Source organism: Myotis myotis, unplaced genomic scaffold (genome assembly GCF_014108235.1).
Source record: "Myotis myotis isolate mMyoMyo1 unplaced genomic scaffold, mMyoMyo1.p scaffold_m19_p_2, whole genome shotgun sequence".
In the NCBI taxonomy this organism is placed as follows: domain Eukaryota; kingdom Metazoa; phylum Chordata; class Mammalia; order Chiroptera; family Vespertilionidae; genus Myotis; species Myotis myotis.
In genome coordinates this window covers 99,171,178-99,197,834 of record NW_023416324.1, presented here as the reverse complement: position 1 = coordinate 99,197,834, position 26,657 = coordinate 99,171,178, and the positions used below count along the sequence as shown (strand labels likewise).

Below are 26,657 nucleotides of genomic sequence, written 5' to 3'. Positions count from 1 at the left end.
CACCTTGCCCTCCGTTTTCTAATCTGAAAAATGAGGTTATGTGGTATTTCTGAGGCTGCGATGTAGATTAAGAAACTGAACAAAGCACTTCGCAAAGTGCCTTATAGACTTGCCTTGTGAGGAATGGTTGTACGCATTACCTTTCCCTTCCGGTCCCTCCCTCCTCCCTCCTCCCTCCCCCCCTCTCCCCTTTCCTCCCCTCCGCCTCCGCCCTCCGCCCGCGCCCTCCGCCCGCCCCCTCCGCCCCACCTCCGCTCTCTGCCCCGCCTCCCTCCTCCGCCCCTTCTCGTCCTTCACCGGAAGCCGAGGCCGCAGCCGGGCAGTGTCCGTCAGAGCCGGAGCCCGGACCCCGCAGCCTCCAGCGCCTGGACGGGTAACCGCTCGCGACCGCCGGGCAGCCCGCCGCCCGCGGGCCCAAGCCACCCATCCGATCCGGGCGCTGGGGTTCCCGATCGCTCCTGGCGGTGCCCGCACACCCCGCCAGGAGCCGGCACCCCGCGGCCTCGTTCCCCTCCGCCCGTCCCCTCCTCGCGTCCCCTCCCTGCGAGGGAGGGAGCACCTTCCCCCGAATGTGGGTTTGTAGGCATTTCTGGGCTCTTGAATGAACTTCTTGAAGTTTCTTTCAACCCCAGCTTAAGTGGGACGGCGTCGCGCCCGCCTCTTTCTGTAACTAACCTCTGGTTCTTGCGCTGCAACTTGTTGGAAGCCCGGAGGTTGCGCGTTTCCCACGCTGCGCTCCCTCTGCAGGGTTTCCGCGGTGGCTCCGAGCTGGCAGTGGAGCCCTGTCTGCAGACCTTTCAGAGCCTTCTTGGCCCAGGGCCTGGCTAGCTGGAGGCCAGTGACCTGCAGGGACCTCCACCCCAGGGACACAGCCTGCGATCTGCCCACAGTGGCCAGGGGTTCTGCTGCTGGGGTCCATGTCTCTGCTCTGCCCCACCCCTTCTCTGAAAAACCTCTCCACCTCTCAGAGGAGCTTTTCCCCAAATGGTCCCCAGCCAGGGCAGCCTGTTTCCCTTGTATTCATCTGGCCCATCTCCACTCTGGAATAAGATCAGAGTCACAAGGATCTATCTATATGAAAGCCTAAGCAACCATGCAACCGAATGGACCACCAAACAGGCTCCGTGGGTTGGGGGGGGGGGGTAGGAGGGGGGGTGGGGGTGGAGGGGGCTGTTGGGGGCAATCAGGCTGGCAGGGGGGCAGTTAGGGGTGATCAGGCAGGCAGGCAGGTGAGTGGTTAGGAGCCAGCGGTCCAGGATTGTGAGAGGGATGTCCGACTGCCGGTTTAGGTCCGATCCTGAGGATCGGACATCCCCCGAGGGGTCCTGGATTGGAGAGGGTGCAGGCTGGGCTGAGGGGACCCTCCCCTCCCCCGCCCCCGTGCACTAATTTTGTGCATCGGGCCTCTAGTCAATTATAAAATCTTGTGTTTCAGAGGCCCCTTAGTCTAGTCCCCACCTCTGTGCTTGGAGCGCCCACACACCGGTGGGACAGAATTGTTTGATTTTCTTCTACAACTTCATCACTCCCTGTGGCAGCTCCTTGGACTTCTGGGCTTCTCTGTTTGGTTTATCTGACGTTGAACCTAATGATGTATTTTCTCTGTGTGGTCTGAGAGTGCTGCCCTTGGGGGTCATAGGACAGAATAGTCTGCCCCAGGCTAATCAGGCCAGCTCCCAACCCTGACATGTGCTGAGCCTGCTGTCAGGCCCTCTCCTTTGTTCCTGGGCATTTGTCCACATCCTTCAGAAAATGCAGCCCAGCCTGTGTGGCTCAGTGGTTGAGTTTCGACCTATGAACCAGGAAGTCACAGTTCAATTCCTGGTCTGGGAACAGTTACTGCATGTACCTGTTTGCAGGGTTGATCCCCGGAGTGGGGCATGCAAGGGGCAGCTGATCAGTGATTCTCATCATTGATGTTTCTATCTCTCTCTCCATCTCCCTTCCTCTCTGAAATCAATAAAAATATATTTTTAAAAAAGAAAAGGAAATGCAGAGCCCAGTGGCCAGGCATGATGTAGCCTGTCCTTATAGCTCTGCTTGTCCCCCCCACCCCCCCCGGCAGACCTCTGCCTGTGGCAGCTTCTTTGGCAGTGCCCTTCAGACTGGTCCTGTGAAGTGGCCAGGCAGGATCTCCCTCGTCACCCCAGGGTCTTGGGCAGTTTGCAGTAACTCTAACCATTGCCACTGTTACAGAAACCCCTCCCCCTATTGAAGGCACTGCTAGTCCCAGGTCCCTTCCCTGGTTCTGTTTGTAAAACATGGGGCCTCCTTTGCTTCCCTGCTGCAGTTGCCTTTTGGAGTTACCCCAATTTCATATCCTTGACATGCCTCCCTGTACCATATGCTCCAGTTTGCCTGAGACAGTTGTGCTTATACCCATTGCCCTGGCATAACTATTAGTAGTATCCACTTTCACTTTCAAAAGATTCATGATTTGGATGATTGAACTTGTCTCTGTCTGTAAGTTGGATGCATCTGTCTTTGAAACCAGTGCCCCACCTCTCAGCCTAATCCGAGAAGAGTAGTTGGAAGTACTGATGGGCTGCCCTTAATACTTTGGCCTGGCTAGCTGGCCCTGTGTGGACTAGAGGTCTCTGACTGGGGTGTGTGGGAAGGTGTCTAAGGGTACCTCCAGCCTCACTTTGGTCATACTGCCACATCAGTTGGATTCCCTGGAGTTGGGTGCCATGTCAAGGGGGTGGCACACAGCAGCCCTTATAGGATGCACCCAGAGCTCAGAGGTATTGTATCCACAATCTAGAAAACCAGAGTTCCTCCCGGCCAATGCTAGCTAGTACCCTTTCTTCTAGATGGGAAGCTTTAGGTGGCTTTGCCCCTGAGGGCAGGGGTTCCCCTCTGGCCCTGGCACCTGGGAATCAAATTGATGTGGGAGTATGACCAAAATGAGGCCTGAGGTGCTTTTGGACACCCACCCACCCGTCCAAGACCTCTGAGTTCACCCCGGAGTGGTTGGCCGTGGCCGGAGTATTAAGGGCAGCCTGACAGCACTTCCAACTGCTCTTCTCGGATTAGGCTGAGAGGTGGGGCACTGGTTTCAACGAGGGCGACCAGCTGTCCTCGTTTGCCTGGTACTGAGGGGTTACCTGGGATGTAGGACTTTCAGTTTTAAAATCAGGAAAGTCCCAGGAAGACTGAGGTGAGTTAGTCACCCTACTCTTAACTCTGGCTGCATTCGAGCCTCACACAAGGAGCCTCTCATTTGAAGATTCTAGTTGAATTAATCCAGGTAGGGCCTCACGTAGACGTATATTTTTTGACTCCCAAGTTGATTCTAACAAACTACCAGAGTTGAGAACCACTAGGTTATAGGCAACATGACTAAATGACCATTGAATGTGGTTATTTTTGAGCAGAAGTGGGCACAAACATCTCTCGAAAGGGTGGTGACCAAGTGTGGCGGTCCTCTCCTATCAAAAGGGATGTCAAATGGCAGTCACTCTTAATGCTATTATCTTTCCCCACCCATGGCCTTCTTCCTCACCAGTGAGGACCACACTGTCTTTCCCATTATGCTCTGGTACCCCCTTAGTAAGTCATGGAATTGCCTCATTTTGATGGGAGGGTTCATGATTTGCTTAGTCTCAGATGAAGCTGGCATGAGCCGTGGGCCAGGGCTCCAGTATTCTGGCCTGGAACACTTACCCCTATGAGTAGTGATCCGGGAGCTAGCTGAAGGGACAGTGTCCACTTTAGCTTTGCCCATCCTTCTTCCTCCCTCCCTTCCTTGATCAGTCATCTTTTGAGGTTGGTAATATGATTTGGCTTAGCTCTGGGCAGGTTCTTGGCTACAGTCTCATAAACTGTTGGAGGTGACAGATGCATAAGGCAACATTCACAGTCAGGCTAGGAAGTGCAGGTTTGAAATCATACCCCCAAGAGCACCGCCTCCATGCAGTTCAGCCTGCCAGTGCCATGCGGCCATGTGTATGTGCATCACAGCTCAGGCATGCTGGGAACGAGACCGGTGCTTCTGGACTATCCCCTCTGCAGGCCTCCAGGGTCATGTGGTACGTCAGCACCAGGGGGATGGCCCCCCGCGTCGACTTTGAGGGTGCCCTCTTCTCTGGCTATGCGCCCGATGGGGGCCTCTTCATGCCTGAGAAGCTCCCACAGCTGAACAGGGAGACCCTACGTCAGTGGAGTGCGCTCTCCTACCCAAGCCTGGTCGTGGAGCTGTGTGCCCTTTTCATTGGCCCAGAGCTCATCCCAAGAGATGACTTAAATGGTGAGCACCCTCATCCCACTTCTACTCTCCTACCTCTGCCAGCCCAGCCCCCCACCGAGTTGAAAATCTATCACTTCATCCCTAGATCTTTAGTCACATTTCCCAAATTGTCGTGTTTCTTTCAGACTTTGGAATTCCAGAATTGGAAATATCCAGCTCCTCCCACCCTCCAAAATGATCTGCAGAGAAATTTTTTTCTTTAGTTTATTTTTAAAACACTTTTTTAAGACTCGCAGTTTGAATGTTGAGATTTTCCTTCCTGCACATAAGGCACACAGCTTGCGGTTTTATTTCCAGAAGGGACTCAGTGTGTCTTGGACCAGCTGGTCTCAAACTGTAAAGTGCTGTGGATTCCCCTCAGGGGCTCATTGAAATGCACACTCTGGTTCAGGAGGTCTGGGTGAGCCTTCCTATCCAGTGTCCAGATAATGCCAGTGCTGCTGTTCCGTGGACCAGGTATACGATATCCATACTTCATGTCGAGAGTTTAGGAGAAGAGGGCCGCTCAGAAGGTGGTTCGACAACCAGCGCCGATAACATTGCCTGGGCGCTTATTAGAATTCTCAGATTCCCTCAGACCTGCCGAACCAGAGTCTGTATTTTAAGATCCCAGGTGATCGGTTTGCCAATGAAACTCAGACGTGTTCAGATGGCCTTGCCTCACGTAGGCTTGTATGAACAGCCTCCCAAGGTTCTGGCTTCCCAGTGTGATTTAATAATGCAGCAAACAGTGTGCTGTCTTTAGGAAGAAAAATGGGAAGAGACGAGACATTGATTTGTTTGTCACATAACTTTAATTGAATGTTCTATTGGAATACATTCACAAGAAATCCAAATGATGAAGATGTTTATAAAATAGAAAATGAAAGTCTTGCACTACCATCTCTGCTCTCTGGGGGGATCCTATGGGGGCTCGTCAGCAGTGTGGTGCCTGTCTTTCCAGACTTTCTCTAGAATTACACAATTATATTCATGGGTGGTATCATTTAGGATAAAAATTTCTGCTCTTTTTATCCTTTAGCAGAGATAAAAACTTCAAATTCAAAAGTGTAAAGAGACTGAGAGAGAACTGGAGGGAAAACATAACAATGCCCTCTGCCTGCTGTACCTGCAGATCTGATCCACCGGGCCTTCCGCAGGTTCCGCCACAGAGAAGTGGTCCGTCTTTCCAGGCTGCGGGACGGGCTGAATGTGCTGGAGCTGTGGCACGGAGCCACATATGCGTTTAAGGACCTGTCCCTGAGCTGCACGGCCCAGTTCCTGCAGTACTTCCTGCAGAAGAGGGGGAAGCACGTCACTGTGGTTGTAGGTGCGCGTCCGCGTGAGCCCTGCAGCCCGAGTGCCCCAGCTTGCCGGTGTCCACCCACCGTGTGTCCTCCTCAGATGCCTCTCAGGGCGTGTGTCGTGGGTCTTCTAGAGCAGGGTTCTCAACCTTCCCTCATGCCACAGTTCCCTTTCACGGTCTGGTGGAGGCTATGGAACCTTCTCAGAAGGGTATTTTTAAAGATACAGACTGCATAAGATTATGTGGTTTAAGTGCACAGAGGCCTTGAATTCTCTCCGTGGGTCTCTTGGTGGTTCATGGTTTGCTACCCTTCGAGTATTGATGGTAGATATTGCCTCATTTGGCAACAGTGCTTTAGGGGCATTTCCCTCTCTTTTGTCTCCCTTGTTCTAAAGGGGATATTCTTTCCCTTCCCATCCAGGAACCTCTGGAGACACAGGGAGTGCTGCCATTGAGAGTGTTCGAGGGGCAAAGAACGTGAGCATTATTGTTCTCCTGCCCCAGGGTCACTGCACGAAGATCCAGGAGTTGCAGATGACCACGGTGCTGGCAGAGAACGTCCGTGTGTTTGGAGGGGAGTGCTGGGACGGGCTCCAGGGCAGTGGCCTGTTTGGGGAGATGGGCTGGAACAAAGCTGGTTGTTGACTAGCTGACCATCCTTCCTCTTCCTCCCTCCCTCCCTTTCTTGATCAGTCATCTTTTGAGGTTGGTAATATGACTTGGCTTAGCTCTGGGCAGGTTCTTGGCTGCAGCCTCATAAACTGTTGGAGGTGACAGATGCATAAGGCAGCATTCACAGTCAGGCTAGGAAGTGCAGGTTTGAAATCATACCCCCAAGAGCACCGCCTCCATGCAGTTCAGCCTGCCAGTGCCAAGTGGCCATGTGTATGTGCAGCAACCAGAGCCGTACCCTTAAGCAGGTGGCCGAGGGTTTTCTTTTCCCCAGGACACTGAAGTTTAGAGGACAAAAATGTGTTAAATAATTATTTTAAAAGTGTCATTACTAGTTGATGGCTTATGCCCTCCTTATAGTGTGGAAATAACTAAGCTATGCACTTGGTTATCGGGTCTGAGGATTTAAAGTAGGCAGCCACTCAGCTGCACGCATCACTGGTGATGTCCTGAAGCCGCATCACAAACTGTAGCATTTTGAAAAAGACACAAATCTAATATCAGGCCTCTACTATCAGGCGTTCTAGTTTCAATAGGATTCATCTTTGTGGAGTAAGAGGGGGTGAGCTTTTATTTTCATCTCTCATACCCCACAAGATTCCAGGTACCTATGGTGGGGGTCTTGGGGAGGTTTTGTGTGTTGCGGCCTTGGGCCAGCTGTCTAGGCATCCTGGCTTGGTTTGGTCACTTACCTGGCAGAGCAGCAAATGTGACATTCCTTCTCCAGCTGGCCTGGCCTCCTGGCGTAATCCCACAAAGGATGTTTTTATATAACACCGAGTTTGTAAAAAGCAAAAGCACAGTGAAAACAAACCTTACCCATAGGAGTAGCGTGACTATCCTCTGTCTGTTCAAGAGCAAGGAAAAATCCCCTGTGCGCTCTCTTTAACAAGTGCATCCATAGTCAAGCGAGAAATTCATGGTTCCGCCAGTGCAGATACTGGCAAAATCTTACACATTAGTCTTGGTGATTGCCCATATTTAGCTGCATTTTCCTGCAGTCATTGCAAGATTTTAGTGCACAAGATTCTGGTTCTCGAGGGTCCCTGTTGTACCCCAAGTACCAAAATTGCTAGTTGTAGAACTAGGACCATCTTTTCCTAGAATCAAAGCAAAGAGGAGAAGAGCTTTTAGTAACTCTGTCCTGCCACCTGCTCCCCCTCACTTTGTACAGATGCTGGAAGGCTTTGCCCTGAGGATGTGCATGGAAGCTTCATTCCTGGTGTGAGTTAGAGAAGGTGCTCATTGCAGAAGAGAGGCAGAAAGTGTTACTGCTGGAGCCAAAGGGGCTTTCTGTTATATACATGTTCTGAGCTTTCATAATATAAAGCATCAGACTTTAAATTAGTTTTCATTTCTAGACACCACTGTTCAAGTTCTTCCTTGCCTTTCTAGAATCTGCTGATTTGGTTTTCAGGAAAATGTGTGTAGTTCGGGAGCAGTAAATACTCATTTTCTCATAATAGGGGTGGGTCACCTGGATTGTTATGTGTTGGACACTTTTGTAAGTCATTAGTTTCCAAATACATTATGTATGTGGTCCTTCTTAAGCACAGAGTAATCAGCCTGAGCTAGTTATATATTATTTGGGATGGTTTTGCCTGGAAGAAACAGGGAATCTAATTCAGACCAGCTTGAGCAAGGTTTCCCAGCTGACGTAACTGGAAGTCCAGAGTGGGGCTGGTTTCCTGATTGGTTGATTCATTGACTCAGCAGTACCCTCAGGGACCCAGGTTCTTTGCATTCTCTGTTCTGCTTTCCCCAATCTTAAGGCCCATTCTTTTATTTATTTATTTTTTAAAAAATATATATTTTATAAAATATATATTTTATTGATTTTTTTTACAGAGAGGAAGGGAGAGAGATAGTTAGAAACATCGATGAGAGAGAAACATCGATCAGCTGCCTCCTGCACACCCCCTACTGGGGATGTGCCTGCAACCTTTCAGTCCGCAGGCCGACGCTCTATCCACTGAGCCAAACCGGTTTCGGCAAGGCCCATTCTTGTGGCCTTTGATGACTACTTGAGGTAAGCAAGTCTCTCTCTTCCGGTGACTTGCTCTTAAAAGCAGTGGATCTTTTCCTGAAATCTTGCACCTGGTTAAGTCTTGCACCTGGTTAAATCTTGCACCTGCTGTGGCGCAATGATGAAGGGAGGATGGATAATAACCTCAGTGCGAGCCATGGCACTTCTCCCAATGTCCTTCAAGTTAGGATCCAATGGAGAAATAGACCCAGGTTTCAGATACGAGATCAATATTGGCCTGACTGGGTTGGAGAAAGCAACTTGGACTAGTAGCCAATTCATTCATAAATTCACCCAATAATTCATCCATAAATTAACCTCTGTACATACCCATCGCAGGGAGGAGTCCTGCCCATGCCGGCTTACCTACGAAGTAGGAGCAGAGAGGAGAACACCCACCTGTGATTAGATGAGGGAGGAAGGGCAGGCACATGGGCCAGTGACTCTTGTCCTTTGAACTCCTGATAGAGGATCAGCCTGTCACTATCTCACTACTTGATAAGCCATTCCTTCTTCCCCTAGGGGAGGTGGGCACAGAATACCAATGGGAATTCTTTTTCCAATATCCCTGAGGTTGGTATTTTATATCTCAGTTTATATAATGGTAGGAACATCAGGAATATGACCACAAGAACACGAGACATGGTTTCTAGACTTGAGGAGCTTAATTTTGAGTGTAGAAAGCCAGACCAAAGCACATTAGAGTAGATAAACGAAGGCCGAGCCAAAGTCCCAGCTGGCAGGCTCAGCCTGGGAGGGCCTGTGGCAGTGCTGACTGCCTGGGGTGCTCTGTGCCTTTGACAGCTACTCTCTCCTCTCCCAACAGTGGAGGGAAACAGCGATGAGCTTGATGAACCCATCAAGGCCGTGTTTGCTGATGTGGCTTTTGTCAAGAAGCACAATCTGATGAGTCTGAATTCAATCAACTGGTCCCGGGTCCTCGTGCAAATGGCTCACCACTTCTTTGCCTACTTCCAGTGTATGCCATCCTTAGATTTGCACCCGCTCCCTGCTGTGGAAGTGGTTGTGCCAACAGGGGCTGCTGGTAACCTTGCAGGTAAGGAGACCCTGGGCGAAAATGGGCTTTGCAGAAATCATCTGTGGCCCCACCCCTTTCAAATGCCCTTTGCCTGCAGCCCTGAGAAAGATTGAGTCCTGGCTCTGAAGGGGATGGGAAACTGCAGAAGGAGCTTCCAAAACACTTCCCCCAACACCCTGGGGGACATCAGCACTTATTGCAGAGGAAGAGTGATAGGTTGATCCTGACATCCTCTGGCCACCTGACCTGATGCCCAAACTTGGCAGAGTGTGGGCAGATGAGGTCAAGGTTCAGCCACCATATTGGCTCGTGGTGCCCTCTTCCAGAAATGCGGGCTTTCCTCCTGGCCTTGGTGTTGCCTGCTGTAGGGCAAGCAGCTCCACTGGCACTGGGCTGCCCCTGTGGAATTGCTGCTGGGGGCAAGGGGGAGTTCTAGACTTGGGTTCTGGCTGATCAGTCCTTTGCTAGTTGAACAGCCATGGGTGGCCCTTCAGACCTGGCTTCTCAGGTGTGAAAGGGACAACGGGTCACTCATGTCTCAGGACGGCTGTGAGGATGGTGAGATTGGTTTGTGTGCACATGACCTTTGTACAGCTGCATGATATTAAAATCATTTTCAATAATAATTAACATTAAGCACTGGCTGTAGCAGGCATTGCTATAAGTGCCTTTTGCTTATTAACTCATTTGATATTCATGTGTGCCCATGAGAAGGTTGATACTGTTACTTCCGTTTTGGGTTGTCACCAGGCACAGAGAAGTTAGTTGGCTTGCCCCTGCTTCTACATGGGTCCATGGCAGAGCCAGTGGGCCTCTGGGCCACCCAGTGGCGCCACATAGAAGCCATGCAGGCAGTGTGCTTTCTCCCAGCTGGCCTCAAAGACCAGCTCCTGTGCAAACCCACAGGGGGCCTAACCAGCCCCTGCGGTCCCTGTGACTGCGGCCTGGCTTACCCAGAAGAGGCTGCCCAGGTGCAGGGTGGGCTCCTCGCAGGCGCCTGGAACCTGAGTGTGGGGGCTTCCCCAGTGCACAAGCCCTAGCATCCTGGGAGAGGGTAGCAGGCAGAGTGAGAGCAAGCTTGGCGGACACCCCACATTCTCACTGCACCTCCATCCCCATCACCCCCGCCCCCAGGTAGCTGGCGAGAGGTCACAGCCCCTCGCCCAGGTGTCGCAGGAGGTTGGTCGCCGCCACCCACTCCCAGCCCAGAGACCACACACCCCCCACATCAGGCCATCAGGGCCTGCTGCCCACTGGTCACCATCTGTGGAGCCATCGGTGGGGCGATTGGCTCTCACTCGCATCCGCCTTGGCCTAGTGCTGCCCACTCAACTGCTCCACCATCCTGCTGCGGTCCTGCTCTTCTCAGGGCCCATCAGGGCCAGCAGCACCTCCACTGCCACCCACTGCCAATGCCGCATAACCAACGCCCACCATGTTCTGCGCCACCCCCTGGTGGTCAGCGCATGTCATAGCGAGCAGTGGAATTCGCAGTCAAACACCCAATCGGGGCAATTTGCATATTAGGCTTTTATTATATAGGACTAGAGGCCGGGTGCACAAAAATTTGTACACTCGGGGGAAGGGGGGGTCCCTCAGACCGGCCTGTGCCCTCTCGCAGTCTGGGACCCCTCAGGAGATAACGACCTGCTGGCTTAGGCCTGCTCCCGGGTGGCAGAGGGCAGGCCCAATCCCTAGGTGCAGCCCCTGGTCGGGCTCAGAGCAGGGCTGATTGGGGAGTTGGGGCGCCTTCCCCTGTCATGCACAGAGCAGGGCAGATTGGGAGGTTGCGATGCCACCCTCAGTCATGCTCAGGATAGGGCCAATTGGGGGGTTGGGGCACCGCCCCGTCACACTCAAGGCAGGGTCGATGGGGAGGTTGTGGCGCCACCCCGTCACGCACAGAGCAGGGCCCATCAGGGGGTTTGGGGCTCCATACCCTGTCATGCACAGAGCAGGGCCGATCAGGGGGTTGGGGAGCTCCCCCCTTTCACTCACAGAGTATGGCCAATAGGGGAGTTGGGGCACCGCCCCCGTCACACTCAGGGCAGGGCGGATCAGGGGGTTGGGGCGCCGCCCTCTGTCACCCACAGAGCAGGGCCGATCAGGGGGTTGGGGCGCCGCCACTGTCACACTCAGGACAGGGCAGATGGGGAGGTTATGACTCTACCCCATCACACACAGAGCAGGGCCCATGGGGGGGGGGGGGTTGGGGCGCCGCCCTCTATCACCCACAGAACAGGGCCGATCAGGGGGTTGGGGGGCCGATCAGGGGGTTGGGGCGCCGCCACTGTCACACTCAGGGCAGGGCCAATGGGGAGGTTATGGCTCTACCCCATCACACACAGAGCAGGGCCCGTGGGGGGGGGGGGCGTTGGGGCGCCACCCTCTATCACCCACAGAGCAGGGCCCACTCTCATACTCAGGGCAGGGCCAATGGGGAGGTTATGGCTCTACCCTGTCACACACAGAGCAGGGCCCGTGGGAGGCGAGGGGGTTTGGGCGCTGCCCCCTGTCACACTGATCCTGGTGCCGGGAGGCCTCTCGGCTCCGCTGATCCCAGTGCTGGGAGGCATATTACCCTTTTACTATATAGAATAGAGGCCTGGTGCATGGGTGGGGTTGGCTGGTTTGCCCTGAAGGGTGTCCTGGATCAGCGTGGGGGTCCTCACTGGGGTGCCTGGCCAGCCTGGGTGAGGGGATGATGGCTGTTTGCAGCTGGTCACACACCCTTCAGGGTGGGGGTCCCCACTGGGGTGCCTGGCCAGCCTGGGTGAGGGGATGATGGCTGTTTGCAGCTGGTCACACACCCTTCAGGGTGGGGGTCCCCACTGGGGTGCCTGGCCAGTCTGGCTGAGGGGCTGAGGGCTGTTTTCAGGCTGGGACTGAAGCTCCCAACCGCTCCTTTTTTTCTTTTTTTCTTTTTTTATTCTGGGCCAGCTTTAGCTCTGAGGCCTCGGCTGCTGAAAACAAGTTTCTGGCCTTTGTTTACCGTCTGTATTTGATACAATGTTGTGGTCCGGCTGGCTGAAGCTCCGCTGAGTAAAGCAGGTTTCTGGGTTTTTTTTAGCTTCTTTATTCGCAACATAGTTGCTGAGAGTTGCAGCTGAGAGGCCGGCAAGTCAGGCGGGGAACATGGGAGTTCTCCATCACTGAAGCAAGCAAGCCTCCCTGTTCGCATCAGCTGCCTGGCTGCCGGCCGCCATCTTGGCTGCCAGTTAATTTGCATATCTTGGCCCTACTCTGTGAGTGACAGGGGGATTAGCCAATGGGAAGGGTAGCGGAGTGACACTAATTACCATGTTTCTCTTTTATTAGTGTAGGTAATACCACGTTGTATGGATAGACCACAATTTATTTATCCATTTATCAATTAATAGACATTTGGATTGTTTCATTTTTTTTAGCTATTATGAATAATGCTGCTATGAACATTTGTGTAAAAGTTTTTGTATAAACTTGTTTTTATTTTTGAGTGTATATATGTAGGAGTGAATTTCTGGGTCATATGGTAACTCTATGCTTAATTTTTTGAGGAACTGCCAGACTGTTTTCCAAAGTGGCTGCACCATTTTACATTCTCACTAGCAGTATATGAGGGTTGCAGTTAATTCACATACTGAGTAAGACTTGGAATTATCTGTTTTGTTCTATTCTAGCCATCCTAGTGGGTATGAAGTGGTATGTCATTGTAGTGTTGTTTTGCACTTTCCTGGTGACCAATGATATTGAGTGACTTTACATGTGTTCATTTGCCATTTGTATATCTTTGGAGAAATGTCTATTCAAGTCCTTTGCCCATTTTTAAATTGGGTTATTTGTGTTTTTATTATTGGGTTTTTTATATATTCTAGACATAAATCTCTTATTAGCGGTATGATTTGCAAATAGTTTTCCCATTCAGGGTTGCCTTTTCATTTTCTTAATAGTGTCCTCTGAAGCATTAAAGCTCCAAAAAACACCAGAAGTTTCATAATTTTGATAAAGCACAATTTATCATTTTTTTGTGTGTGTGAATGTGCTCCTAAAATCATGCCTAAGAAGCCATTGTTGTTCTCCTCTCTTGTCTTAAGCTGGGTGCATTGCTCAGAAGATGGGCCTGCCCATCCACCTGGTCGCAGCGGTGAACTGCAATGATATCATCCATAGGACTGTCCAGCGAGGAGACTTCTCTCTGTCTGAGACTGTCAAGCCAACCTTAGCATCAGCTATGGACATCCAGGTGGGACCTGTAGGGAGGCATGCAGTCAGGTGTTGGGTGGGTGGGATGGACAGGGCTGAGATCAGAGTAACCCCTGCCCCCGGTTCGTCCTTTCTGTGCAGGTGCCCTACAACATGGAGAGGATTTTCTGGCTGCTATCTGGCTCTGACAGCCAGATGACAAGAGGCCTCATGGAGCAGTTTGAAAGGACCCAAAGTGTGAGTCTGCCTGAGGAACTGCAAAGCAAGGTCAGTCACCACCCACACACCACCGAGAAAGGAAAGAGTGCAGCCCCAAAACACCACTAAAACTTGGGGTTTGAAAATCTGTTTAAGGGATGGAGACATCTGTTTCTTGAGCATCTGCTCTGAGCCTGGCACTTTTCAGTCACTTTATATGGATGTGTTTATTGAATGTGGAGAGGCAGTAGAGAGTGCTGGCTTGGAGTCAGATAGGGCCCAGTTATTCAAACTCAGTGCTTTGATTTTCTTATCTGTACATTGGGGATAATAAGAATGCCTATGCTATAGCCTTGAAAATTTAAGACAAATAATACTTATGAAGTATTTTTAATACTTCCAGGCAATATAGGGCTTGATATATTAACTGTTATTATTTTAATTTTTATCATTGTTGATTTCCAGTAGTCACAACTGGAAGTCACTTTGTCCATCCAGTATGAGCAGAGACCACTGTCCTGTTAGCTTTATTTTAAAAGGAGGTGCAATTTTATCTCCTCAGAGTGATAGGAATCTAGTTGGGAGTGATTGCTTTCATTTTAATGCCACCTTGGTGATGGTCACTTATCTGTATTAATAATAGCCAAGGGCCATCACGACCTAAATGACCAGATGGACGACCAGTCACCAGGAAGTGCATGAAGCACCTCTCGGTCCCTCCCCCATGGCCCCCAGGCTCCTATCACAGCAAGGATGGCGGCAGGCCAGTGGGCAGGGTGGTGGTGGGGGGGGGACTGAAGGGGGCGGGACAAGGCAGGCACTGCAACTGCAGATCAGGCCCAGAGAGAGGCCCAGAGAGAGGGGTGGGGCCTGCTCTGCAGCCATCGGGGCTGCTGGTGAGTCCCAGAGAGAGAGAGAGAGAGGCAGGGCCTGATCAGCAGCTGCTGCAGCTGCTGGTGAGTCCCAGAGAGAGAGAGAGGCAGGGCCTTATCCGCAGCTGCTGCAGAGGCTGCGGATCAGGCCCAGAGATAGGCCTGGAGAGAAAGGCAGGGCCTGATCAGCAGCCACTGAGGAGGCTGCAGATCAGGCCTGGGGATAGGCCCCGAGAGAGACAGAGCTGTCAGTGGGGCCATTCTGGATTTCCAAGAAGAGCCAATTGCTGCCTAGGAGGCAGAACTTTTGACACTGACTGGCATAGAAACTGACTGATCAGAACCATATCTGGGTGAACTGCAAGGAGTCAATGGGTGCCTAGGAGGCGGAGCTTTTGATGCTGACTGGCATAGAAACCGACTAATCAGAACCTAATCTGAGTGAACTGAGAAGGCAGAACCTAAAGTGGGGGCTGAGGAGGGCTTTTAAGGACAACAGCTGTTTGGTGTAAGGTGTAAGAAAGCAGTTCAATTTTTTAATAACCAGTTCGGCAGTATAGTGCATATGGCTGACTATCAGTCCAAATATAGGGATTATGTATTTTTGTCTGCCAAGAGTATCTCCTACTGCTGAAAAAGTCCCCCCCCCACCCCCCCACCCCCCGCCACATTTAAGTAATCCTATCCTATATAATCTATCTATACTACTAAAAGGGTAATATGCTAATTATACCGGGTTGACCAGCCATCTTCCAGACGTCCAACTTCCTTCCAGATAAAGCCATGGTGGTGGGGGCCAAGGCAGAGGCAGTTAGGGCCGATCAGGCCAGCAGTTGGGGGTGAGATCAGGCTTGCAGGGGAGGGTTGTTGGGGGCGACCAGGCCGGCAGGGGAGGGCAGTTGGGGGTGATCAGGCAGGCAGGCAGAGGAAGTTAGAGGCAATCAGGCAGGCAGGCAGAGTGATTAGGGGCTATCAGGCAGGCAGGCTGGTGAGCAGTTAGGAGCTAGCGGTCCCAGATTACAAAAGGGATGTCCGACTGCTGGTTTAGGCCTAATCCCTGTGGCAGTCGGACATCCCCAAGGGGTTCCTGATTGGAGAGGGTGCAGGCTGGGCTGAGGGAACCCCCCGTGTATGAATTTCGTGCACTGGGCCTCTAGTTTAATATAAAAAAATAGGATATTATATGTTGAAGCTGCATTTAGTTTTCTCTACCACATTCCCACCAAGTGGTCATCTGGACTCTGTCCCCAGGGATCAGGGCCTCACCACCTCCCACCATTTCAAGCATTGCACAGTTCTTCATGTTGAGTGGAAGCTGCTCCTAGCTTGCACACCAGCAGCAGTCCGATTCCCATATTTGAGAAAGATCTTTATTCACCCACTAAGCCTTCCTGGTTCCTTTCACTGTGTCTTATGTGACATAGTTTTGAGTGGTCACTGTCCATCTTAAAGGATTGGTCCCAGAACTAGACACAGCTCTCTGGGCTTAGCCACCCATGCAGAGCAGAGTGGAATTTCTGTCTTCAGAATCTATGCTGCTTTTGATGTAACCTGTCTTAACCTGGGCTGCTATATAGAAGTGCCATGGACTGTGTGGCTTATAAACAAAGCCAATTCATTTCTGACAGTTATGGGGAGAGGCTGAAAGTCTGGGTCAGCGTAGATGGGTTCTGATGAGCCTTCTGCCAGGTTGCACGTGGTGCCTTGTACTCTCACACAGGAGAAAAGAGGCTTAGCCAGATCTCTGCCCTCTTTTTATCAAGTCACTAATCCCATTCATGGGGACTCTACCCTTGTGACCTAAATACCTCCCAAAAGCCCACCCCCTAATGCCATCACATTTTTAGCATATGAAATTGGGGTGACACACATTCAGACCGTAACACAAGCACAGATCAGCTTGTTAGGTTAATGGTTTGTTTTGACCTCCACTTTCCTTCTCCTTGTGTGAATGAGGTGCTGCAGGAGCACAGACACAGTATCCACCTGTTCTTTGTTCTCTCCCTGTCTATGCATTAGAAGACACTTCATCGCTAGAATAGCATTCATTAATTCATTCCATATATATTTTGAGCCAGAGACTGTGCGTGGTGCTAGAGATAACAATACAAATAGAATGCACTCATTGTCTTCCATGAGCCATAATGGAAGAGGCTTATAACACCCTCTGACTTCTGTTGCCATCGAGTGTATGCAGGGTGTTTGGCACATGGTAGGCATGCAATAGCTTTTCAGAGTATGATCAAATAAGCCATCTGCACCAGGGCACACCGAGAAGGGAGGTGTTCTCTGCCTGGGGTAGCGGGGAGGTTTCCCAGAGGAGCTGCTGCTGAGCCAGGTGGAAACAGACATGAAGGGGTCTCATGCCCACAGGACCAGGGTGCACCAACCACACAACACTGGGAGTGTTTGAATGCCCTTAACCTTCTGTATTCTTGAGGTTGTTGAACCAGACGCTATATTTGCCAATTCATGAGCTAAATCCTAAGTTTATTGACCTGGAAGTCAAATGCATCCTTTCCTTAAGTTGAGTGAGTCAGCTTACAACTGGGAAATGTGGGAAAACAGATTTTCCTCTGAGCTAAATCTAAGCCGTTCCATCTGAACTGAGTCCCTTGTTATTTACTGTGTTTTTTGTCACCTTTCTCCCTGCTTCCCCCAACCATGATTACCACCACCCTGGCCCTGGGACCATCAGCTTTCAGCGGCAGTGACATCTGAGTCAGTGTCAGATGAGGCCATCATGCAGACCATGGCCCGCTGCTGGCAAGAGAACCAGTCCTTGCTGTGCCCTCACACGGCTGTGGCCGTGAGCTACCATTACCAGCAGATGCTCAGGCAGACCCCCAGGTATGGCCGTGGGCACCTGGGTCACTGGGCAGGGGTGGGGGGCGACTTTGGCTTTCAGGGACCCTCTTCTTCCCCAAGCAGGGAACACAGGATGTGAACAAATGGCTTGAATGAGCATAATGGGTGCTCTGTGGAACTGTACCTCAAGAACCGTGGTCTCAGAAGAGGGTACATGATAGGTGTCCCAGACAGCCCACATGGGAGGTGGGAGGTGAGCTGGGCCTTCCACAGGAAGAAGCAATTTGCTCAGCAGTCATTGTAGAGACAAGTTTAAGGTCTGCCTCTCTCTTTTTCCTCCATGCCCCACACTACCCCTAACCATCCCTGTTCCTTCTCCTCCCCCTCCCCTTTCTGTACCTGTCCCTCCATCTGTTGTCTCCCACATACTTGTTTCCACCTGCCCCACCCCCACAGCCCTCCCCGGTGTTGTCTGGCCCCTGCCTCTGCAGCCAAGTTTCCAGAAGCTGTCGTGGCTGCTGGATTGAGTCCAGAAACTCCCATGGAGATCCTAGCCCTGGAGGGAAAGGAGACGCGTTGCACCCCAATGCGGAAGAGTGACGACTGGACAGTGATGCTCCGGGACACAATTGAGAACATGGGCCGGCAGTGGAGGGCCACGTCCTGAGTGCTCCCAAATATCCCAGCTGCAGCTGGCTTCCTTTAAGCTTCAGACCCCAGGGTGGGGGGCGGGGTGCCCTCGGAGCTACCTTGAGCACCTTCTCTCTGTTAAGAGTTGTTGTGGGAGGTTCTCAGGAGGCTGCTCAGTGGGGTCTGGAGCCAGCTGGCTTTGCTCATTCCCACAGCTGCTCTGTGCTCTCGCCATGGTGGTGTGGTCTCATGCCCACAGGACCAGGGTGCACCAACCACACAACACTGGGAGTGTTGGCCACCAACCACACCACATTATAGGGAGCTGGCCACCTTCTGCTGCGGTCTGCACTCGGCATCCTTCCCCAGGCCATGGCCCTTTCTGTGGGTGGACCTGGGAGCCTGGCAGTGCTTCTCCGGGAGCCCCACCCGGAGGCTGCTGCAGCTCTGCCTTCCTGGGCTCCTGGAGGTGCACCCCCACCGCTGGACAGTGCAGGGCCTGCAAATGAAGATCCTGGGCACAGAGCTGACCTTGGCCCCAGGGTCTGGGACCTTAGACCCTAAGTCTGTGCAGGCAGGGCTGCACACTCCAGAAGCACAGGCCTGGGGCTCCGCTGTCTGCACCTGTTTATCCAGAGGCATCGGCTGGCCTTCCCACCCTGCTGAAGTGTCAGAATCCTGAGAATACAAGCGCATGCCCAGTGTGATGGTCACTGTGCTGGCCTGCGGCCGAGGACAGTGGCTGCCAGGGGTGGTAGTGATGCGTGGTATGTGCTACATCCTTCAGCTGCTTTCCATTGGCCAGCATGAAGGGGCAGCAGAGCAGTTAGTGGGCAGGTGGCACAGGCGGGGAGCAAGGTTGAGATGTGGGATCACCAGGTGGAAGCCGTGTGGGAAATGCTCCTCACGGTGCAGACTGGGAACCGGTACAAGTACTGGTTCACCTGCTTTATTAACCCAGGGCAGGTGTCAGAGCAGCAAGAAGCAGGGATCCCTCACTGAGCACTAAGTGGAGTCCAGACGCCTGCATTTCCATGGTGCCATGGGCACAGCGCCAGAGAAGTCAGATCCTCCTCTAAGCACATGACTGCTCTCCCCTCTGCATGCCTCTGACGCTGCACTGGCCTCCGGCAGCCCATCCTTGGATGAGGCCACAGACCCTCCTCAGGCTGCTGGAGGCTGCGTCCTGTGTCCTGTCCATCTGTCAGCCCAGCTGGAAATGACTCCTGTACCTGAAAGTGAGGACTTTGCTGACAAATAGTGTTCTTCCACGTGCAGAGTGCTCCCTCTCACAAAGGCGTGCTTGATTCCTCTGCTGTTTTACAATCTAGCCTGCGTTGTCCAGTTCAGTAACCACTAGCCACATGTGGCTGTTGAGTACTTGAAATGGGAATAAGTATAACTAAGGAATTGAATTTTAAATTTTATTTAATGTTTGATTAATTTACATTTAAATTTCAAAACTATTACTTGAATTGGTTATTGGAAAACTTTGCAGTGTGGTTGGGAAATGCTGGTATGTGAATCTGCTTTTCAGCTGTAAATTTTATGAAGTACAAAAAGTACAGATGATATTTCCAATGAAATTAGTTGGAACACTACATTAGAACTGAGATATGCCACATTATCAAATACATATGGAACTTCAAAGACTTTGAATGAAAACTATTGAAAATTTTTCATTAATAATTTTATATTGATCACATGTAGAGGATAATATTTTGATGTTTTGGATTAAATAAAACATTAAGTCAATTTCATCGGGTTTCACTTACAAGGTCATTTGAAGTTATACATGTGGCTCATCTTGTGGCTCACCCTGTATTTATGGCCAGCAGTGATCTGGAGCTTAGCCTTGGCTTTGTGCACACATGAACACATCGCACATAGTTGTGGGTTTAGTTCTGTTACTGGATTCGAATCCTGTGTTGATTGAGTGGGGTTTATGCAAACACAAATACGTGAATGTCAGCACAAGCCTCAGTCATGCCCTGGACTCTGGGGGCCCCCTGGGAGGCAGGTGAGGCAGGCACCGCGTGGAGGGAGATTTGGGGCCATTAGAAGCCACTGTTGCTACCACTCTGAGGGTCGCTGTGAAAGGACCCAGTGGGTATCTGGCCTCCAGAGGCCCTTTCCCCTGCCCTGAGATCTAAATGAGTCGGTCACCCAGGCTAATCTCTGCATGCCATCCCCACATTGAACATGCCACCCTGCATCCCTGTGTGCCCAGGGCTGGAAGGGAGAGGCCAGAGACTACTCTTGTGCTGGGAAATTTGGCGTCGCAGCATGGCATTCAATACAATGATGCTGGATACACATCAGCATGTGTATGGGAGGATGGGGAGCATCCCTGGAGGAATGACTGTGACCCTACAGCACAGCACTTGTTGGTCCCCAAGATACTTGAACATCCACAAGAGCATGCATGATAAACCCATCAGCGCAAGAGGCCTGGAGCTTTGTGTCATGATGCAGTTAGAGGGCATAAAAGTGTCGTTTCTCTCAAAGGAAAAGCAGAGTGCCTGGGGCCCACAGATGTAATGATGTGGCACTGAGAGCACCTACTATATGCCAAGCAATACTTGACAAAATTTACTTTAATCCTGACAGCAACCTGTGGAGTAGGCGTTACTATTGTCTGCATTTTAGAAAGGGGAGACTGAGGAGCTGAGGTAAGGGGACTGGCCAGGGTGGTACCACCAGGGAGCAGAGACTGGACTTGAGCCAGGCATGTGACTTCAAACCCAAAGTGTAGTTTTCATCACACCATGTCATAGGGAGCTGGCCACCTTCTGCTGCGGTCTGCACTCGGCATCCTTCCCCAGGCCACGGCCCTTTCTGTGGGTGGACCTGGGAGCCTGGCAGTGCTTCTCCGGGAGCCCCACCGGGAGGCTGCTGCAGCCCTGCCTTCCGGGTCTCTGTGACCTGCACCCAAGCCACCTGCTCCTTTGCTCCATTTTCTGAGGGCCTCAGGTCAGTGTGAGGGCCACAGGGTTACCAAATGCCCTGTCCTCTTTGTAGTTCAGAAACCTAGTAGCTCTAAGAGGCCACCCCCGACACCTGTGAAAGGGGCCCAAAACAGAGCCATTGGACACAGCACAAATAGAGATGAAACGTGAACTATAGGATATTCTGGCCACAGCGGTCTTGGGGCCAAGTGTGGAAGAAGGACAGGAGATGAAGCCTGAAGAAGTACCCGTCTGTGTAAACATACACCCAGGCGCGCACACATGTCCCACTCAGTAGAAGAAGGAAGAAGCCTCATACAACTGAAGTCAGAACCAGGTTGAAGTTGTCCTCTCATTCACTCACTGCTGGTGCTATTACAGACCAGCATTTCACCTCCATGAGCCTGTTTTCCCGCCTACTAATTACAGTACAATACTTAACCCTGCTGGTTTGTTCTGAGAATTACATAAGGTAATGCATTTCCAAGTGCTGGGTAAATGCTAAAATGCCATACAAATGTTCTGATTATTAGCACAATTATAGTCTGCACCAATCAGTTTAGTACTTTTAAGCCATCTTGTATATTTTACTAATTGCTTCAAGAATTAGTCTTATCTTGCCAGTGAGATTGCCACTTCCCAGAAGACAGTTGTGTGTGGCCTCAGAGTGCCAGCACAGCCTGGCGCAGGGCTGGAGGGGCCATCACGGAGCCCTCGAACCCGGCAGCAGGCTCTGCAAGGGCTGCTGGGGGTGGGGGTCATGGGTTAGTCAGTGGTGGCTCTGCCAGAGGTAACAGGCCTTGTTCATTGCAAGGAAGATGGCGGAACGGTTCCCTTTCTTGAGCACTAATGTGCTGAGCCCTTTAAAGCACTCTCCAGGCATAGATGCCTTCAATCCCCATGAGGACTGTATGAAAAATATGACTAGATCCCCATTTTAGAGATGAGGAAAGGAACTTGGAGACGTTAAGTAACGTGCCCAAGGCCACCCAGGCAGTGGTGATAGAGGAGATATACGAGGCTGGGTGTAGGGTCTCTGAGCTTAATCACGACTAGACTAGGATAGGCGCTTTGGTTCAGATGGCCTCCAAGTCTTCCAATCAGAGTCTGCAGGTGAGGCAGGGAGCTGGCCATGTCTGAGGTAGATGGGGGAGAAGAGGGCCCAACATCAGGAGGTGGACCAGTTGCTCTGTAGGGGCACAGAGCTGGTACCTTTGCGGGGAGTTTTTCTCTGGCTCGGGCTCTCCCTTGGAGCTGGGTTCCTCACTGGGGCTGGCTGGGCACAGGTGTCTGCTGCGCGGAGTGGGTGTTAGAGTATGGAGTGGAGTTAGAGCTGTTCTGTGGCATTCCAGCTGCTGACAAGGAGGCTGAGCCCGGTCGACCCCACTGGGAAGACTCAGATTGCAGCTGGATGAACCAGGAAGATTTGACTGCATCTTCTGTGTCCCTGAATAAACAAAGGGAGAGCAACACAGACAGGGCTGGGCCATTAGCCTCCTGGAAAGAGAAGAGGACCTTTTGCTGTCCTTCCTGCTGCCTTTGCCCAAAAAAGCATCTTCCAAGATCTCAGGCGATCAATTCCACAACCTGGGTGCCTCCTGGGTGCCAGGGCCTGGGCAAATGCTGAGGAGCAGTGTGGTGACTTCCTGCCAAGTGCTGGGCACTACATTGTATACTAAGGAATAGATAAAAAAGTAGGGGAAGATGTGGCTGTAGTTGATGAGAAGGGTAAATGTCTGGGCAACACCCTGGCACTGCTCTAGGACTCTAAGCAACTGGTTCTTGAATGCAAGAGCCCAGTAAGCCCTCCTTTGGCCCCTCGTCCCCGCCCCACTTCAGCACTGACCCACAGAGTCCTTGTGTTCAGTTTAGGGGTCTGCTTTCCCATTCCTTACACATTCCTTAAAGTCTGCTGTCGAATGCCCCCCATCCCAGCATCTAGCCAGGAAACGCAGCCTTCAGTGAGTGTGGCCCCTGAGAATGGTTGACTGGGACGGAGCTGGCAGAGGAGCTGCCGGGAGGAAAGCTAACTGGGCGAGGGGGAAGTGGTCGGGGAAGAAGGCCAGACTGGGTCTCCAAGGGTCCGCTGGGTGCCTGGGTCCCAGGTTCAGCACTGTTTCCCGATGGTCTGGTCATCACAGAGGCCTCTCATAAACCAGTGCCCTGGAGGAGGTGGGACCTCCTGGAACAGAACAGCGTGTGCGTAGGGCCAGGCTCCTCAGCTCTGAGCAGAAGCTCAGGTCAAGGCCCTGTAACAGGTACAGAACCGAGGCCTGAGGCAGTTCCCTGAGTCTCAAACCCACCTCCCCATGATTGGCCGCTACGGGGACACAGGCGTGTCACCTCTGGGGTCTCCCTTTCATCACTTGCTTCTTTCCACCATGCCTTACCCAGGCCTCAGCCACACACAGGAAAAATCCTTGCTTGTGAAATTTATTCAATGTAGATCTTAAGGGTTGAGAAGAGTAGGGGCCCAGCTAAATAAAGGTTATTTGGAGCTGTAATAACCCCACCTTCCTTCTGTCCCCACCTCCTGTGGGCAAATACTAGTAAATGCATCCTTCCAAACTCTTGGAGCCCAGATGAGCCCAGCCAATGATCCTTATGGCCAGCAGAGAGCAGCAGAGCACACCCAAAGGTCTCCCCCTCCCATACTTTGAAAGCACTCTGGGCTGACTTTGTTCTCTGGGAATTTGAGTCCCTGAAGGTCGGAGGCAGAGACAAGCTCCAAATATTTTTATTAGTTCATTGCTTCTCGAATGTAACATTGGGAACTCTCTTTAGAGAGTTTGAAAAGCTCTCTGCCAGATTGTCTACTATCAACAAATAAGTGCTGGCAAGAATGTGGAGAAAAGGGAGCCCTCGTGCACTGCTGATGGGAATGCAGACTGGTGCAGCCACTGTGGAAAGCAGTATGGAGTTGTCTCAAAAAATTAAAAGTCGAACTGCCATTTGACCCAGTGATCCCACTTCTAGGAATATACCCAATGTTGTTTTAAATAGCTTTTCTGTTTTCTGGTAATGCTACTTAAACATGCAAACATAAAACTACCTATAAGCTCCTTATACTGATAACTGCCATACAAGGATAAACAGAAATAAAAATTCAAATTAAATGAGAACGAGTCAACAAACAAAATCAATACAATTCAAAGTCATCCCGTTAATATATGTGATACATCGTGTGCCCATGCAAATCTCCAGCACATAGAACTGTGGCACTTCATTCCAAGGCACATGGTTTTTGTTGTCATTGCTCGTTGAATATATTTATTTTCCATGTGTGGAATGACTGCTCTCCCATCACTTTTTATATTCTAACCACAGGGAAACATCCCAAGCATAGCACACTGTGATGTCATGTGGCCTTTATTTGGTACCAGCTCATCCTATGTGTTCCATACCTGCCTGCTGCCTCTCCTTACTGGCTTGTGACAATTGAGATAGTATTGTTGCCTACAATTGTAAATACCAATGAAAATTCAGATGCTGAGATATATAAGACTTAGTTGGAAGGTGTACCGAAAATGTCTTTTAAAAATTATCCAGATGAAATCACACACAGAAAGAGAAGCACACCATTTGTCGAAAATTCTTAAACTCCAAGAATGCATGTCTGGAGTCCAATCTGACAAATATCTCCCCCAACCTTTGCTTTTTATAGATGTGCAAACAAGCTCAGAGAGAAGGTTCGCCTAGCTAAGGTCACACAGCTTATCTGGTGGTGCAGTTTGAGAACTCTGGACTCCCACTTCGCTAGGCACTGCCTCCCGTCAACACCCCCAGGCAGCCCTTAGGCCTGGCCCAAGGAAAGGAGTCCGGATTCTTTTAGGGATCAGCCACTGCCATCTGAGTAGAGCTTCCTGAAGATTCCAAGTATTTCAGCTTGGAATAGAAGAGAGACTGGATATACACAGCCACTGCCACTGACAGGAAGAGCTTGTCTAAAGCCCTGCCGGACTCTGTGGTCTGAAAAGAATGCCCAGCCTGCACCTCCCTGTGTGCGTACATGGTTTCCAATATGTATCCGGAAATGAGAACACACACTCACTCCGTAGGTCTTTCGGGTATGGAGATCTTATTGGATGCTCTTTTTAGGGCCTGAGGAAAATAGGCCATCTCTGCCCCAACTCCAGGGAAGGTTTTTAATTTGAGGTCCCTTAGCTCCCAAAGGGTCCATGGAAAGAATTGGAGTAGGGGTGGGGCTGAGAACTGACTAAGAAATACTGCATCTTTACTTTTCCTAGCCTAGCACTTGCTTAAAATATGAATGTTGGAGACAAACAACTTGCTCCCAGCAGCCCAGGACGTGGTCAGCAGTGTGGAGGCAGGCACTTGCCCTGGGGCTGTAGCAGCTGCAGGTCTCCACCATCACACCTTTGAAATAATATTAGATCTGATGCTATGTTGTCATTTATCAATAAGGAACATACTTCTATATCAGTGATGGCGAACCTATGACACGTGTGTCAGAGGTGACACGCGAACTCATTTTTTTGGTTGATTTTCTTTGTTAAATGGCATTTAAATATATAAAATAAATATCAAAATATAAATCTTTGTTTTACTATGGTTGCAAATATCAAAAAACTTCTATATGTGACACGGCACCAGAGTTAAGTTAGGTTTTTTCAAAATGCTGACACACCAAGCTCAAAAGGTTCACCATCACTGTTCTATATTATAAATATTTTTAAATATTTTGATAATAGTCTTTTGATATAATTGGTTGCCTTTCTTATCCCATGTATTTTAGTTAATGTACTTGAAAATACTCCAGACTATTAAAGTAGTTCACAGCACAAGAAAATCATCCCTCAAATGGGGAAAACAAATATTTCAAGAGCTACCATTTCTTGGGCATCAACTGGGCACATCCTGGGTGCTGTATGCTCACTATCTTTAAATCTTGCAACAGCAAAGTGGACATTATTACCCCCTTTTATACATGAAGAAACTGAGGCTCAGAGAGGTACCTAGTATCATATACTCCACAAAATATACTAAGTAAGTATGTGCAGTACTATCATAGAAACGGAACAGAATGAAGGCAGCACAGTGCCTGTTTGTTTACTGCGTGTCTCCTGTGCCCAGCACCTCAGATGCTCAGTGAATGACTAGATGAGAAGCAAGCATGAAGCCCTGTTAGGGGTGGGGATGTTTCCAAGGAAATGTGAGGGTTGGGATGAGCCCTGGGCTGCGGGTAAATGCAGGCTGGTATAGGCCAATCATGGTTCTCCATTCCTCATGCCAGTCTCCGGAAGGGCCTGTCACCTGCTCCTGGCCCATGAAGCACACGGGAAAGCTCATCAGGACTGGCTTTGCCTCTTGACATTGGCATGGGAAGCAGAGCCACCTGGAGCCACTGCAGCCATCTTGTTCCCAGGAGGATGGCAGAGTAGAGTATGAGCAAGGCCCTGGGACTCAGCGATGCTATGACCCTCTGACCTGAGCAGCGCTGAGCTCCCTCCAGGACAATGGGAGAGTTTTATCTAAATATCTGTTAGTTGAGTTTTCTGTACCTGCAGGTAGAGGTGTCCTCATGAGAGAGTGTGTGTGAGGAGGAAGGCAGGCCATGTCAGGAAGTACTTTCTCACTGTTCTTCTAGGGAGTCTGTGGTTTATCCCTAGAGGTGGTGGCGTGGTTGGCGGGGCGGGAGGTTAAATGATGGGGAAAGGGGCTGAAGTGATGGATTGATGCTCTAGAATACTTTGGTGACAATGTGGAGGATGGGACAGTGCAAGTGGT

General features: G+C 50.8%; 1 protein-coding gene across 5 annotated transcripts; it reads left to right on the top strand.

Moving 5' to 3' along the window:
• Nucleotides 1–275: 275 nt before the first annotated feature.
• THNSL2 (threonine synthase like 2) lies at nt 276–19,716 on the top strand. Of its 5 annotated transcripts, none has more exons than XM_036350558.1 (9): nt 276–373; nt 4,015–4,249; nt 5,364–5,558; nt 5,956–6,108; nt 9,059–9,289; nt 13,345–13,493; nt 13,595–13,720; nt 17,222–17,373; nt 17,788–19,716. In XM_036350558.1, the coding sequence occupies exons 2-9, from the start codon at nt 4,027–4,029 to the stop codon at nt 17,996–17,998; spliced, it is 1,440 nt and encodes a 479-aa protein (XP_036206451.1). In that variant the 5' UTR covers nt 276–373; nt 4,015–4,026; the 3' UTR covers nt 17,999–19,716. The 5 variants fall into 5 exon arrangements, with proteins under 5 accessions (XP_036206451.1, XP_036206452.1, XP_036206450.1 ...); XM_036350559.1 differs by having other exon boundaries at nt 295–373; nt 3,964–4,249; XM_036350557.1 differs by lacking the exon at nt 276–373 and having other exon boundaries at nt 1,328–4,249; nt 17,823–19,716.
• Nucleotides 19,717–26,657: the final 6,941 nt, after the last annotated feature.

Excerpts from the sequence above, each read along its gene's own strand:
- THNSL2 (XM_036350556.1), top strand. The coding sequence starts at position 3,841 with ATGCATAAGGCAACATTCACAGTCAGGCTAGGAAGTGCAGGTTTGAAA. Across the intron at positions 9,290-13,344 it reads GGCTGCTGGTAACCTTGCAG|CTGGGTGCATTGCTCAGAAG; the intron begins GTAAGGAGACCC and ends TCTTGTCTTAAG. Across the intron at positions 13,721-17,221 it reads CTGAGGAACTGCAAAGCAAG|CTTTCAGCGGCAGTGACATC; the intron begins GTCAGTCACCAC and ends TGGGACCATCAG.